The sequence below is a fragment of the Pinus tabuliformis genome, chromosome 1_2 (assembly GCF_031772625.1).
Source record: "Pinus tabuliformis cultivar Carrire ecotype Pingquan chromosome 1_2, CPIR1, whole genome shotgun sequence".
Taxonomy (NCBI): Eukaryota; Viridiplantae; Streptophyta; class Pinopsida; order Pinales; family Pinaceae; genus Pinus; species Pinus tabuliformis.
This window is the reverse complement of record NC_142298.1, coordinates 1,247,068,383-1,247,084,861: the sequence shown is the minus strand read 5'-3', so window position 1 is coordinate 1,247,084,861 and position 16,479 is coordinate 1,247,068,383. Positions and strand designations below refer to the sequence as shown.

At 38.5% G+C, this 16,479-nt stretch overlaps 1 protein-coding gene across 1 annotated transcript in view; it reads right to left on the bottom strand.

The window, feature by feature from the left end:
- Nucleotides 1–1,916: 1,916 nt before the first annotated feature.
- Nucleotides 1,917–16,479, bottom strand: part of LOC149210762 (lysine-specific demethylase REF6-like) — a 46,131-nt gene continuing 31,568 nt past the window's right edge. The window contains 11 exon segments of the mRNA XM_089399080.1: nt 1,917–2,162; nt 2,375–2,462; nt 2,541–3,093; nt 3,266–3,601; nt 3,849–4,095; nt 14,239–14,706; nt 14,708–14,967; nt 15,261–15,293; nt 15,328–15,541; nt 15,543–15,621; nt 15,754–15,837. Of these exon segments, the coding sequence (XP_089255206.1) occupies nt 1,917–2,162; nt 2,375–2,462; nt 2,541–3,093; nt 3,266–3,601; nt 3,849–4,095; nt 14,239–14,706; nt 14,708–14,967; nt 15,261–15,293; nt 15,328–15,541; nt 15,543–15,621; nt 15,754–15,837 (2,608 nt within the window).

Below are 16,479 nucleotides of genomic sequence, written 5' to 3'. Positions count from 1 at the left end.
ACTTAAATCTTATCCTGCAAATTTTGTTAATGTTTACATTATCTGAAAATATTGAGAAATATTGGTCTAATATAAAATTCATGATTTCTATTATTCAAATTCCCAACATACCTTCTCAAATTCAATCTTAGGTAGGATATGGTCCTCTCCAACTCATTATCAATATATATATATATATATATATATATATATATATATATATATATATATATATATATATATATATATAGATATATATTCATCTCACATTCCCCAATGTACCCTCACATTTACTAGGGAGAAGACATGGTCCTTTCCATTTAATTACATCTCACATTCCCTAATATACCCTCACACTTACTTGGGAGAAGACATGGTCCTCTCCAACTTATTATCAATATATATATTCATCTCACATTCCCCAATGTACCCTCACACTTACATGGGAGAAGACATAGTCCACTCCATTTAATTATCAATATATATATATATATATATATATATATATATATATATATATATATATATATATATATATATATATATTCATCTCACACTCCCAAATGTACTTTCAGATTTACTTGGGACAAGACATGGTCCTCTACCATTAATTTCCCAATTTTATATTCATGACACATTTCCAAATGTACCCTCGGCTTTACTTGGGAGAAGAGAAGTCAACTGTAAGGATGGATGAGAAGTTAATGACATTAATGCGGGGTGGTTGAGATGGAGAAGAGAGGGAGGGTATAAAAGGGAAGGGGGGAAGGGATAAATGGGGAGGTGCGGTCTTGCTTATGATTGTGGGGTTGGTTGTGATTTTAGGATTTGTTGTGTTTTTGGAGACCTTAGGAACCTATGGAGGTTTCTTGGGTTGTTGAGAGGAGGGAAATATTGTTCATATTGGTCTAGATCATTCATCTTGGACACACACACTACATCTGGTTGGACTTGGGCTCAGAGGGCTAGGGAACCTATGGAGGTTTCCTAGGCTAGGGATTATTCCTAGTTGGCTGGGAGGTAAATCCAGTTGGGTCCGTCAAGAGGAGCATTCAACAAGAGCAACTAGACAAGAGCATCTCCACCAGCCATCGTTACAGGTATTCCTCCATAGATTACTCTTGTAAATTTTATTAGAATGAAATATTCACCTTAAGTTATGCTGATTAGAATGTAAATGGTAAAATTTTAATTGTTTAAAAGTCTTGTAAGTAAGTAAACTATCACCTCTTATTGCATTTAAATTCTTCAGAAATTAGACCCTAGGATAGGGCTCTTACACATGGTATCAGAGCCTTGGTTCAAAATCTGGACCTTGAAGCCTACATACTAGAGATTTTTCAAATCTAGTTGAATCTTTGAAGACCAAGACATTACTAACCTAAAGTTGCAAAGAAACATAAGTCGATCTGTCCTTGGGAGCTATCAGGCTCACAGGATGCCTGTGCTTCAGAACCTGGAATAGCATGCTTGTCAGAGTTTGGAATGTTACTGTTGCCTTCATTATTTTCTGCAGGATTTTGGAGAACCTCAAAACTATCATTACGGGCAGCCAGTTTCTTCCTTTTGCTTCTCATTTTACCTACAGATGCAATCTGACAAGAACCTTGTAATGATGATTTAATTCCTGTAGATGTGGACAACATCAACTGCTCAGACATTTCCTTTGAATCGAATTGTCTAGATGAAAGATCACCACTCTTTACCTGGTCTAAACTACCACTCTTGTCTGCATTGTATTCAGTCTTAACTATCTCAATTTCACCGTGTACACAATGCAAACTACTGTCCAAATTAACCTTACAATCTTGGGAAACATGCCCATCAGTGCCCATGTGTGTCTCAGCCATCTGTGTTTTTCTCATTTTGAAATCTCCCTGTTCAAGATAATCCCCCTCTACCTTACAAGTGACTCTATTCTCAAGCAAACTTGGTTTTTAAATCTTGCCTGCCGTCACATGCAAGCTTGGCTCTATATCCAGTTTTCTCTTTGACAAAACAGAAATATCCTCAAAAGAAGTCATCCCAACAGAGGCTCCGCAAAAAGGCTCCTCTGGCTTTGGATCTGGTAAACTAGAAAAATGCGTGGGGTCCTCCACAGCAGTGTCTAAGATTCTGTCCTCGAAAATTTGAACCTTCATTTTACTATCAATGACTGCTTCTTCCATTTGCATTTTCTTTTCCTAGACAAACTTCTATCTATAGCCAACTTTACTGTAATTTTGGGCTCGATACATAGCTGCTTATCACAGGTTTCTTTTGTGCATATTTTGGACTTAGATTTACTGTCTAAATCTGTTGTTGATTTCCTAGGACATCCTCGAGATCCATTGATTTCACTGCGTCCTATATGATTACTTAAGAAAGCAGGTTGTTGTGAAATGCTTTGACCTACTAAATATGGATGAACTTGGTTAACCATCCAAACCCTCCCACACCACTTTCCTGCAACTGTTATTTTCTTCTGTTTGCTTGCTTTCTTTTTAGAATCCCCAGTGCCCATTCAGACATAGGAGGAACGTGAGTTTATAAGTTGCCACTTAAGATTTGAAATATTTGAACCACCAAAAGCACTAGAAGAAGAAGCATTGTGAAAGGATTCACTACGAAATAGTGCATTCAAAACTTTATTGTAAGGCATTTTCTTACTATAAAGGGGTGATCTATTAAGTTTTACACTGTATCGCAAACTCAGACCAAGTTGTGCAGTCCAGTCTCTGCCCAATTCTGCATCATCTTGTTCCTCAATAGCCACTCGAATCATTTCTAGATCATCTTTTGTTGCATTTCTAAGTGGAGTCTCTTTCCATGAATAATCAACACCAATTTCTTTTGCAAGCAATCTTGCTCTCTTTTCTATTTTTGGATAGTCTGCATGGCATAGAATCAACAAATGTGCACCTCCCAGAGCTTGTAGTTGCTCCTCTACTTGAAGAGCATGTTCCAGGCAAAATACATGTGGTCTCATGAAGCCTTTGCAAGGTTTCCACAGTGAATATGTTCTTCCCTTCCCCATTGATGTAACAAGAATATTTGTTTGAAAACCATGTCCCGCCCCAGAGCGTATCATATTGCCCTCTGTTGTTTTATATGTGTGTTTATTATGATGAACATCTATATGTGAAGAATTAGTCATGACAGACATAGAAATAACGTCTGAATTTTCTCTAATGTTCTCATCCACATCATTTTCTAAAGGGACTTTCTTGGCTGCATGTTGGTCATAACTAGATGGCTTTTCATAATAGCTTGTAGAGAGATCTCCACCACTTTTTTTCAAAAACACAGCACATCTCAAGACACCCAGTGATGCATTTAGATACCGTGCCAGAATCTAATATAGAAATATTTCTCTCTACTGTGGAAACTGTCAAGTTCTTGGACTCCCTTATAGAGGAAAATGTTACACTGGGAATGGCTTCATCAGTCTCAGAAATATCTTCAACAGTCTCTCCAAATTCATTTTTTCCATCACGAGACTGATTACTGGGTAATGCTTCACTCCCAGGAGTCTCTTTGACTGAAGTCTTACAGAGTGGAGTTAGAATTGACTGCTCTATCAAGTTATTGGATTCTGGTGAAAATAATTCATGGCCAATGACATGGAGACCCTCATGAATGTCTGTTATAGATTCAAAAACATATACCCTTCTTTTTGGAGAAAGGCTCGAAGAAAGTGGAGACCCTTTCTTGAAACTTGTACTCTACTTCACAATGTCACAAAAAGAATCATTCTACCCAGCATGTATAGATGATACCTTACCTGAAGAAAAATGCACCCTTCTTACAATTTCTTTGTCATCCCCTTCCACAGAAATTTTACTAGCTGAACCAGGTGAAGAAAGGTGAGAGTTTTTATTTTAGAATACCACTCTTTGAATGATAGTTCCAAGCTGAAGGCATAATTTCAGCAATGTCAACATTATCTAATGCAACATCTTGTTCTTCATGAGCAGGATGGCATTTACCATTTTTGACAATATCAGCTAGTTCATCAGAATCTGATGCATCATTGTAAGTAGCTGCCAGAAGATCCAGTGCCGATAGCACTTTTACTGAAGGAATAGGGACTGACAATGCATTAGCCATAGATCTATTCATGAATTTTGTTGAACTCTAACAAGCCTCATTTTAATTGTTAGTATTGGAGAAATAATTAGGGTATTTGTGGAGAAATTCTTTGTTCAACGTCGCATCCCTAACAATCCATCTATTGTTATGAGCTGCATGAGAACTTGTGCTTCTATGAGATATACTAGCAGATGAAGAAAATTGGGAGCTTGAATAATTATGAAAATCATACTCTCCTTTGCTATTGATAACACTTTCAGAACAAGAAACTTCACCATTACCTTCAGCCAGGGGTTCCAATATTGCCTTGCATTTCTCCAGTGTTTTTTCACTGCAAATTTTCAAAGCCGGTGCATATTTGAGCTTTAGCTGAGTTGAATGATTTGTGACATTGAATATGGGCCTTTAAATTGCTAAAACATTATCCATTTCTGTAACTTTGTTGACTGATCTGTAGCAAATTCAGACCTATTGTACTGAATTTTTCTTTTGCTAAAATCTCCTTTACCATCTTTGGTTGAGGGTTCTAAACTTGTGCTCTGGTTGGCAATAAATGCAACTCCAAAAGAGGCAACATCTTGTCTTGTACAGTCTACAACAGATACTCCATAATGTTCATCAACAAATTTATAATCGGAAGGCAAGAGATTTTTTGCAGCTTCCTCATAAAGTTGTATTATTTCCATACATGGGAAGCCCAAAACTCCAAAAGCAACACATGCCAACGTGCCTGAATCAAGATGCATGGAATCATCAGATGGGGAGTCACTATCCAGAGACTGACCTCCCCTAAGATTTTCCTAGAAAAAACATCTGTAAACCTATTGTCATGCGGAAAGAGTCAATTTTGCGGACAAAACCGACCTCCCTAGAAGATAAGGCTTTCTAGTGACAAACAAGACAACTAAACACTACCTTTCTCTAAATATGCATTTAGAATACAAGTAATCAGGTGATTATAACATACCTTTAGTCCAACGCTTTGTAGTAGTCCAGCCTCGCCGATCTGGATGAGCTCCTCCTTCTCTTCGAAACCTGCATTCACTAACAAGCCAAAAGATTAAATAGCACCTGAATAACTTATAAAATAAAACATATTCATCATACAGACCAAGGAGTATATGAAACAAATCATGTATAACAATCTGTTGAGAAAAGTGAGCTTAATTGTATTAAGTGGAAACAAAAGAAACCATTACAACCTGAGCCTTGGTGTTGTGCAGGTCCCTCCTAGGGTCCAGCAAGAGTTTTCCTTTACTTTGATCAGCTCACCCACTTCCAAATAAGGCTAGGAAAGGATGGGAATCTCTCCTCTCAAGCTCTATAAGGGAGTCCTAATTCTAGCAGCATCTACCCTTAGGAATGTTCAGCTTTCAACTTCCCCTCCCTCTGGCCCAATGCCTGTATTTATAGTGCTTTAGAGGAAGTTAATCAGGTCCACCATCAATGGGATAAGGCCCTCTTTTAATGGAATAGCTCCCCTCTTGATGGGATAAGTTCCTCTTTCATAGGGATACATGAACCATCTGGAGGCGCTCAATACACGTCAAACAAACTTCTAGAATGCTCTAGAAATGACCACAAGTAACTTTTTTGAAGTAAAACTTGCGCCTTTTGACCTTTACAGGAGTACGCACCCACCCCTTTACAGACAGAGCATACAAGTACGCAGGTATTGTGAACTTGGGGTGCGTACACGCAGGTAAGGCTAAGAGAAACTGCGTAACCAGAGTTATTTGACTTTTTAAGGACTTTCTCTCTTTCTTGGAGTTTGACATGAAGAGCAGAGGTATAAGACTTGCCAAGGAGGATAGTATGACAGTTGATGGAGCCATACTAATAGCAAATAGTCATGGTGACAAATTTTAGTGTAACAGATTACCCCCTAAAGTGCGAAGCTTGTAGTAGATTAGGGTTTCATATCATCTAGGAAGGGTGAAGTACTTTATCATTTCAAGGATTATCTTGTGGAGAGCCCAGTCGGAACCTGCAAATATTCAACACAAAATACATATATAAGATCATATCATCGCTGAGGTAGGCATTCCCATACTCAGATTGAAAACTTTAACTAACAAACTAACTACTGCTCTGATATAGGAATGATTTCGCAATACATCATAATCATAGACTCTTGTAGACACAGTATGGACGCAGCCATCTGTTTATATTTAGTCTACTATACAATGAATACAAAACTCCTCGCAGCCTGGATGGTGGAAACTAAATCCAGGGTGTTCATTTCTACTTCTCAAAATAGTACGATTCTATCCATGCGAATAAATGAGTTGATGTCGAACATGGTAGAAACCACTTGATTACCAGTCGATGATGTAAACTGTTAACAAGTGTGAGAGAGACCACCAGTGATGTCAATGGTTCTCAAAGTACCCAGTACAATCCATGAGATGTGAATGAATGAGTTGACGTCGAACATTTCACGGAGTCCTTCGATCAAAAGTCAATGATGTAAACCGTCGTCAAAGGCGAGAAACCTGCCATTGATGCATGCAGATTTCAAGGTACTGACGATTTCTAGGTCATCTTTCTAGAAATCGACCCGTTGCAGGCAGGCCCACAACACGAAATCATAGATCAAGTTGAAGAAATGTAGCTGTAAGGACTAACTCAGGGATGGTCGAGATGGATGACGGGTATCTTGCAGAATGGTTATTTACAGTGACCTCTTGAACACATAATGACACAACAGATGGCTTGGTGACAATTGACCCAAAGTTAATACCCAGAAACCGGCTGAAGACTTTCAATGTGGTTTGATCAACTGTTAGACAAAGGATTTCCCAACCCAGGTGAATGAAAAGTGTTGTAATCAAGAGTGGTGATAAGGGTTTTTTTCCGAGACAAAGGATAACAAATAGACTCATTTTTCTCTCTTTTCCCCCACCATTTCTGGCAAGTACCTCTTTATTTTTTACAAGCTTGAGGAGGATAACATTTGCTTGATTATAAGCTCATCCTTCGGATGAGTCCAACTTAGTTTAGATTCGAACCCTAAGAAGGAGTGGTCCGTTCCTTTTTGTAATCGAACAGGTCCTTTACTGTGAAATTTTAACGAGTCCAATATAGGAGAAACTCAACGTTTTTCAATTTTAGAGAGTCTGAAAAACTTAAGAAGACTCCAGGGTTGAACTTTTTCATAAATTTGTGTCTCCCAAGCCCGAAAAAGTATAAAATAATACTTGAGAGAACCGCTTGATCTTTTATGACCAAGGAGTACTTTCATGATTAGTGTCTTTGACCTGAAAAGTAAAAAGCGATCAAGGACACGTCGTTTTATTTCCAGTATCGAATTTGAAACGACAAAAATCCGGCAATCATTTCCTGTTTTTACGGTCAGAAAAGGGCTATAAGGGGACCGTCTTTTAATTTCGTTTTAACGAGTGTAAAAGAAACGCTCGGCAATCTTTTCATGTTTTAGGAGTCAGAAAAGGGCTTAAATATGACTCTAAGGTGTCACTTTTTCGTAAGTTTTAACGAGTTTGAAAAAATGATAAAAATGTACTCATGGTTTTCACTTTTTCGTAAGTTTTAATGAGTTCGAAAAAAATGATAAAAATGTACTCATATGGCCGACTTTCAATTTAATTTACGAGCAGGAAAAGACGGAAAGAACTCAGCATTTTCATTTGTTTTACGAGAATGAAAGATAGCAAAATAATCTCGAGATTTTCATGAATTTAACGAGTCTTGAAAATAACTGAAATTGACTCGAGATAGGTTTCATTTTTACAAAAGCTTGAAACAGAGAAAAACTATGCTTCAAAGTAGTTTCATTTTTACACAAGCTTGAAACAGAGAGAAAACTGTGCTTGATGCCCCCTAAGCATAATTGCTAGAGTGCATGCCCCCCCCAGCTTCATTTCATTCAACTAAGTACACTATGGATGGAGTGAAGGTTCATGTACGAGATCATTTGAAAGACTCGACCTAAAATTGTAAGAAAATTATGCAAAACACTGAAATAACTAACCTAAATATACAACTTAACATTTACGAGATCTAGTCAAACTCTCGATTCAAGTAGAGGAGGATTTGTTTCATTTTTTAACGAGCTTGACACAGGAAAAGAATTGTGCTCGGATTTGGTTTCATGTTTACGCAAGCTTGAAACGAAAAACTATGCTTGTTATAAGTTCACATGCCCCCAACATAATGACGCAAATCAAGGTACATGCCCCCCAAGCTTCATTGCATTCAATGAGGTGGATGGAATGAAGCTTTACTTTCGAAATATTGGAAAGAATCGTGGGAGTTGTTTCATTTTTTAGTGAGGTTGACACATGAAAAGAACTATCCTCAAAACCCTTGTTTCATTTGTTAAACGAGCTTGACACAAGATAAGGAACTATGCTCATAACTACTCTCTACAATCTACCTAACAAAAAACTTTACTCTAAAAACCTTGATTCATTTTTTAACGAGCTTGACACAAGACAAGGAACTATGCTCATGACTCCTTGTTTCTTTTTTTTAACGAGCTTGACACAAGACAAGGAACTATGCTCTAAAATCATTGTTTCATTTTTTAATGAGCTTGACACAAGACAAGGAACTATGCTCATGACTACTCTCTACAATCTACCTACTTAACCTACCCTTGTTTCATTTTTTAACGAGCTTGACACAAGACAAGGAACTATGCTCAAGACTCCTTGTTTCATTTTTTAACGAGCTTGACACAAGACAAGGAACTATGCTCATGACATCCAGTTTCATTTTTTAACGAGGTTGAGACTAGAAGAAACTATCCGCACCCCTGATTCATTTTTTAACGAGGTTGACTCAGTAAAAAGGAACTTTCCTCACAACCCTACTTTCTACAATCTACCTACATATCCTAAAATCTACCTGATTCATTTTTTAATGAGGTTGACTCAGTAAAAGAACTATCCTCATGCTAGCCTGTTTCATTTTTTAACGAGGTTGATACAGGAAAAAACTATCCTTGTACCGACTGATTCATTTTTTAACGAGGTTGACACAGGAAAAGAACTGTCCTCATACACACTGATTCATTTTTTAACGAGGTTGACACAGTAAGGAACTTTCCTCACACACACTGATCATGGCTTCCAACTGGAAGAAAGACATGTCAATGGAAACACCTTGATCATGGCTTCCAAGAGGTCTTCATTAGAAGGAAGAATACTTCTCTGAAAGGAACACATGTCAAGGGACTCAAAAGGGATAAGAACATCGTGTTCAAGTAATACCATAGAGTTTTCCATGTCAATTACCGGATCCAAATCAAAGGAAGATGAGCAAACAGTGGGAGGCTCACGTACATCGGTAACTGAAAACATGGGACCAGTTACCACATAATTAACCCGTGGCAGGGTAGATACCACTTTAGAATCAGGAACATTTAGGGGCGTCATATTATTGGTAGTTGAAACAAGACTAGGGAACGAAAGCTGCTCTACAGTCACAATACTGCCATTGTGAGGGAAAGACATCACGCGAAAGAGTGTCGATACGACAACTTTCATTGCATAAACATAGTCTCGCCCAAGGAGTAAATTGAAATCCAAGGGACCTCGAACTACCATACGATCAATACAGACAGTTTTACCTTCCAAGGTAATGGAAAAATTAGGAAGGATCCCTAAAGGTTCACTAATGGTTCTGTTAAAAGCTTTCAGATTCTGTGTAATAGGCGCAAGCTGAGGGGAACCCAAAGCTTTCCAAACAATTGAGGATAAAATACTAACAGAAGCACCTTCATCTACCTGAGTACGATGTATGTCCCTACCACTAGCCTTGACAATGATTTGGAAAGGGATGGAGGAAGGAAGACGGGGTTCTGTCAGTCTATTCCAATCAAAGGAAAAGACCTCAGTACTTGGAGGGGGTTCTGTAGAAACAGGTGAAATGCCCCCCGGCGTAGAAGAATCTGATGTAACAAAAAGAACCTCAGCGGTATGAAGTTCACTCTCTAAAGGGAAAGTGGGATCGACCAAGTGTGAAATTGAATCGACCACTTGATCAACTAATTGATCATCAACCTGAGTGACATGAGTTTCACTCTCCAATGGAAGAGTGTGATTAACTGTACTTGAAATTAGATCAATCACTCCGTCACTTGACGATAGGTTGGGAGAAAGTTTACGGTAACCAGTTGGAAATTCTTGCTGTGGAACAGTAAGGTTTTCCAACAATGTTGAGGCTTCATCCATGTGAGGGCAAATGTGAGTTTGATGAATCCCTTTGCATAACTTACAAGGAAACCTAAATTTACCCTTTTTCCCAGGAACCTGACTATCACTGGTTGATGGATCAATGGAAAGTTGATGTGATTTTTCTGACCATACTTCCAAGACCTTTGGAATACCAGGACAATTGATAAGGAAGTGGTCACCCTTACAAAGTCTGCAAGGGTATTTGGGTTTACGATGCATGTCGGAGTTTTTCTCAACACAACTAACACTTACAGTCGTGGTTGGTTGGTTGACTTCTTTCCTATCTTGCTTCTTCTTCTTCTTCTTCTTCTTCCCTTTCTTCTTCTTCTTAGCCTCCTGTTTACTAGCATCAAGGCTTTTACCAGGCGAAGAGGAAGAAATGGAGGAAGAAAAATTAGGCAAAGAAGGTAAAGGGTCAACAGAAGGTTGGTGATGTTGAGATGGTGAACTTCGTTGAGGTGAAGCATTCGGTTGAGATGGAAAAATTGGAGTATTTTGGGCCAACGAAGTTGAAAATAACCATATCAGTAAACCTATTGTAAATCCAGGTAATGACAAAGTAATTATATAAGGAGGACCAACATTTCCAAAGTAAGGAAAAGTACTAGGATTCTCGTTAGGAGGGGTTCCTAGGTTGGTAAATTCTGGAACATTTGCCATTATATTCAACTTCAGTGAATTTTATTAACAATTTAAAACTAAAATTAACAATTCACAATTCACACCTAACAATTAACATTCACAATTCACACCTATGGTCTCTAAAAGTAAAAATAAACAAATTAACACGCGCTATCAAATCTAGGAGTCAAACCATACACAAACAGTAACCTTCCAGACCGAAAACACTAGTTGGGGATGAAATCCAACATCACAGAATTCAGTACAGAAGTGGCGGGTGGAACAGTTACCTGGGCAACCTGCTTAATGAACAGACTGGACCAAGTTCCTCCACTTTAACCGTCTTGAGTGAAGTGAACCCCCTAGAAAATCCAAGTGAGTCTAGTTGACGTCTGCTCCAGGTATAGTGGGATCTTCCCTCCACCGTCACCTTGGGTAGAACCCTAAAGATAATAGTCACTAAGGTTACCAACAGCAACAAATATACCTGGGGGAACAGTCTACGATCCGATAGCACGCAAGGGCAAAGTAGCAAGCTCAATCCCCTTGCCAGCTCCTTGACAATAATCCAAGGTTTACCAACAAGTGACCCCAGGCTCCTCGACAATAATCCGAGGTTTACCGTTTGTAGTACGTGCGTATCTGGCGTCGTTCCCAATGAAGGAGGATTGATTCCCTCACTGGTTCGGACACGATCTCGTGCTTCTCCTTTAAGAGGAGCTTTCCCAGAGTATAAATGTAACAATTGGATTTATCCTACCACAAGATGAGCTAGTTGTTTGGTTTTGCTGTCTTGGAGAGTTAATTACTCTCCTACTCCAAGACACTAGCCTAAGCTATGTTGGTGTATCAGAGCCCTAGAAATGTAAAAATTATTAGATGAATTTTAATTAAGCGCTGTGTTATTAATGCTGTTATTACTCAAATGGGTAAATGGATATGAAACCAATGGTGTTATGACCCGACTCAACTGAATGCAATCGAATATGATAATGTAATCTTTTCAACGATGAATCCTAACTAAAGTAAGGAGAGAGTTTCCATTCACTTCCAACAATGCAAGAATTGATCACTAAGAGAAAATATAACAAATTCTCTAATGCACTAATTTCATCAAGAAAAACTAATGCAAATCAATTCCAAAAAGTTTTTTTTTATTTTTTATTTTTGTGTAAATTAAAATCAAAGAAAACTGATCTAAATCTACGATTGATTTTTCAGAATGTAAACTATGCAATTATAATCTATGCACAATTTACTTGAAAAGTATGCAAATGTAATCTATGCACATTTTTCATTCATATTCTGAAAATGAGAATTCTAATTATGCAAATGTGATCTATGCAAGAGAATTCTCAAACACAAGATGATTCTAGTGTGATCTAAGAACCAATCAAGTGCAAGTCGAGAAAATTGGGTGAGAGTTCCAAAGATAAAAAAAAATAAAAACACTCAAAGGCGATTAACACTCATACACAATTTAGCCCCCCTCGGCGAATGAGGGGGAATTTTTTTTGCAAAAACAAAAGCAAAAAGATGCAAAATTGTGAAAAGACTGAGACAAACCTCCAAGTAATGACCAAAGGAAATCAAATTAAGAATTTCTCAAAAAAGAGACTCAAAACACCCAATTGATAAAAGCTTAAAGCAGGAATGCCAATATGAAAGCTTCTGACAGGTGAACAGTGGATTTGGGCAGCAAAAATAAGCTATAAACAAAATCTAATAGGAGAAAAAGGAAAAAATGGAAAATTTCTAAGCTTTTGACAGGGGTACGCAGGCAGCTTGTTTGCACAGGTGCGGCCACGCTCTGTGTACACAGCAAAAGTGCGTACAGGTACGCACTGTGCTTAACGCAGAGGGTGCATACTGCTCTCAAAATCAAGAAAAATAAAATCTAACTTAACCCTAAGCTATTCCACCCAAATTCACAGTCAATCAGCCAAAAACCAGAAAGAAATCGACTTTTCTCAAATCATAGTATCAATCAAAAGAGAAATCAATCAAATCCATGGAATCCCCAGCGGAGTCGCCATTTTTTCATGCGGAAACAGTCAATTTTGCGGACAAAACTGACCTCCCTAGAAGCTAAGGCTTTCTAGTGACAAACAAGACAACTAAGCACTACCTTTCTCTAAATATGCATTTAGAATACAAGTAATCAGGTGATTATAGCATACCTTTAGTCCAACGCTTTGTAGTAGTCCAGCCTCACCGATCCGGATGAGCTCCTCCTTCTCTTCGAAACCTGCATTCACTAACAAGCCAAAAGATTAAATAGCACCTAAATAACTTATAAAATAAAACATATTCATCATACAGACCAAGGAGTATATGAAACAAATCATGTATAACAATCTGTTGAGAAAAGTGAGCTTAATTGTATTAAGTGGAAACAAAAGAAACCATTACAACCTGAGCCTTGGTGTTGTGCAGGTTCCTCCTAGGGTCCATCAAGAGTTTTCCTTTACTTTGATCAGCTCACCCACTTCCAAATAAGGCTAGGAAAGGATGGGAATCTCTCCTCTCAAGCTATATAAGGGAGTCCTAATTCCAGCAGCATCTACCCTTAGGAATGTTCAGCTTTCAACTTCCCCTCCCTCTGGCCCAATGCCTGTATTTATAGTGCTTTAGAGGAAGTTAATCAGGTCCACCATCAATGGGATAAGCCCCTCTTTGAATGGGATAGCTCCCCTCTTGATGGGATAAGTTCCTCTTTCACAGGGATACATGAACCATCTGGAGGCGCTCAATACACGTCAAACAAACTTCTAGAATGCTCTAGAAATGACCACAAGTATTTTTTTTGAAGTAAAACTCGCACCTTTTGACGTTTACAGGAGTACGCACCCATCCCTTTACAGACAGAGCGTACAAGTACGCAGGTATTGTGAACTTGGGGTGCGTACACGCAGGTAAGGCTAAGAGAAACTGCGTAACCAGAGTTATTTGACTTTTTAAGGACTTTCTCTCTTTCTTGGAGTTTGACATGAAGAGCAGAGGTATAAGACTTGCCAAGGAGGATAGTATGACAGTTGATGGAGCCATACTAACTGCAAATAGTCATGGTGACAAATTTTAGTGTAACACCTATCACTACTAAAGTCAGGATGTTTTCCCTGTTGGCAATGGTCAGCTAAAAAAAAAAATTGCCACTTCTAATTGGATCAGATACGAAATTCTCATTTGTCTCTAGGATATTAGGTGCACATAGATTATTTTTTTCCCAACATTATACTGCCATTTGTTGAAGAGTTAATTGGAAATGCTTCTAAGTAGCTTCTTCCAAATGTAGAACCACATTTTTCATGAGTTACAGTGGAAAACATTGACAATTACTTGAAATATGAGTAGAATCTCAGAGAACTGCATAGAAAGTGGATTCCTTTTCAAGGAGAACTGAAAGCAGGCGATTATTATCAATCATAGCATTTAGAAATTGTTTCTTGACAACTATTTCCCCTTCACCTCTCTTCTTGTCTTTTAACCTGGAACTTCGAGGCTCATTGGCTAAGCTTGCAGGTATCCTTGAAGGGAAAGACAAAGCAATCATATACAACAACTGCTGATGAGACATCATAGTAAGATAGTTCATGGCAGCCCTGCGAACAATAGCTTCTTTAGCCACCTTAAGCCAAGATGGAGTTGCAAAATTGGTTGCCTCTCCATAATTAAAACCATGGCTAAATCCTAAATGATATGCCCTTGGAAAGGTGACAACAAATTCCCCTGGATTCTGCACCAACCTGCAACAAGGAATCCCTGCCTGAAGCAGTAGTTCTGGGGACATCAGAGTTGTCTTCTCACCCAAAATTGCAAACGCAACTGACCAATTCAAGAGGTCTAGTATGCTTCCAATAACCCTGAACACGTATAACTTCCTCTAATGATAATGCTGCATCTTTCAGAACAACATACCAGGTCTTAGGAGAGCCCATGTGTAAGTAGGCAAACCAACTGAACAACATACCAATGTAAACCATAGGATAAGTTACCCCAGGTACCTCATCAGGCATGTTACAGATCAAAGAACTGGGTGAGCGTGCAACAATTCTCATATTCCAAGCACTATTTGAGAGTTTCCATCCAGCACACCCTACTTCCCTGTCAGTATTTTCATCCAAACGTTTGGATCTTGTCGTCATTATGTCTGCCTGATGGTCATACATCTTGGCTGATGTTGTCTTGACAGGCATGAGACCTTCTGTATTATCAGTATCCATACCTATTTCAAGAGATTCGGTCCTACAAATATAAGTATCCTATGTACCATCATCATTCAAGGCAAAGGTATTTTGAGAATCTGTGTTATTATTGTCCTTGGGATTTGTTTCTTGCATGGTCCAATGGATTTCATCTTTATTTGGATTATTAAAAGTAGCCTGCAACTCTCTCTCCATTTTTCCCTTCCTTCCATGGGTAGGAGATAGACAAGTAAAAATTTCGTTGGGTTCACCGAAAGCAGTACCAGGGATGTCATTGGCATACTCCACCGAAATGGCCCTATCTGAAGCTGCCTTCCAAAACATTGCCTCAATTGCTAAAGGAGAAACTTCCTTGGCCATGCCAAGACGGGACCGGTAAAATGCCCTCGCCTTGGCTTCAAATTGTTCAAGGGCGTAGCTTTCCCCACTTTGGCACACCGGTTTCTGCACAATATATTGCATGGGTCCTCTTAAACTTCCTCGGATTCCACCCTATTTGCTGATAACGAGTCGTGAATTTCGCCTTACCATCCCCATAAACCCCACTGTTGACCTGATAATTCTCATATTTATTATTACCCATCTGAGAAGCAGGGCAAGCCATTGGCATGGTGTTCGTGCTGTGAGAAACAACGAAGGAAGAAGAGCCGTGGATGCTAGCTAGAGCAGTATCCTACGACTCTACTAAAGATCTGTTAATGTTCAACATAACAAGTTTCTTTGGAGGCTTAGGCATAGGAGGCACAATCTTGCATATACCATATTGATGTTGAGAATGCAACAAGATGATGGAGCTTAGTGGAAAGGAGTCGTCTTCACTAAGTGGGCCTACAGGAAAATTATGGCGCAAAGTATATTTTTAGACTATGTCTATTTTTAGACATTTGGATCATGGTCTATGAGTTGCAGGATGCTGTTTATGGATGATTGGTCATGTTGGGAAAAATAGATGGAATTCTATTTCTGGTTCATAGCAGGAGAGATCAAAGTCTATTTTTAGACTGCCAGGCTAAAAATAGAAACAATCAAATATTATTAGCTCTTAGTAATATTTGGACTATAAACTTTATCTTATTCTCTTGGAGCACTTCAGTTCGAGCTACGGATGTGGCACATGCAACTTTCAGAAGGAAATGCACTTTCTTTGTGTGTCAGTTGAGTTATTGCATGGAGGACTTCAGTTAGAACTCATGCATGTGAGTTTTGTGGAGTTGGATGTGGAGTTGATGGAGTTGTGTTCAGTTGAACTAGTTGTATTCAGTCTAACTGGAGAATACACTAGTGATGAGTTGTGTGAATTGATTGTTAATTAATTCACTAATTATTAACTCATAAAGTAACTGAAGAATACATCAGTTAACTCAGTGCATGGACATTTCAATAGAGACAGGTGTTAGAGGTAA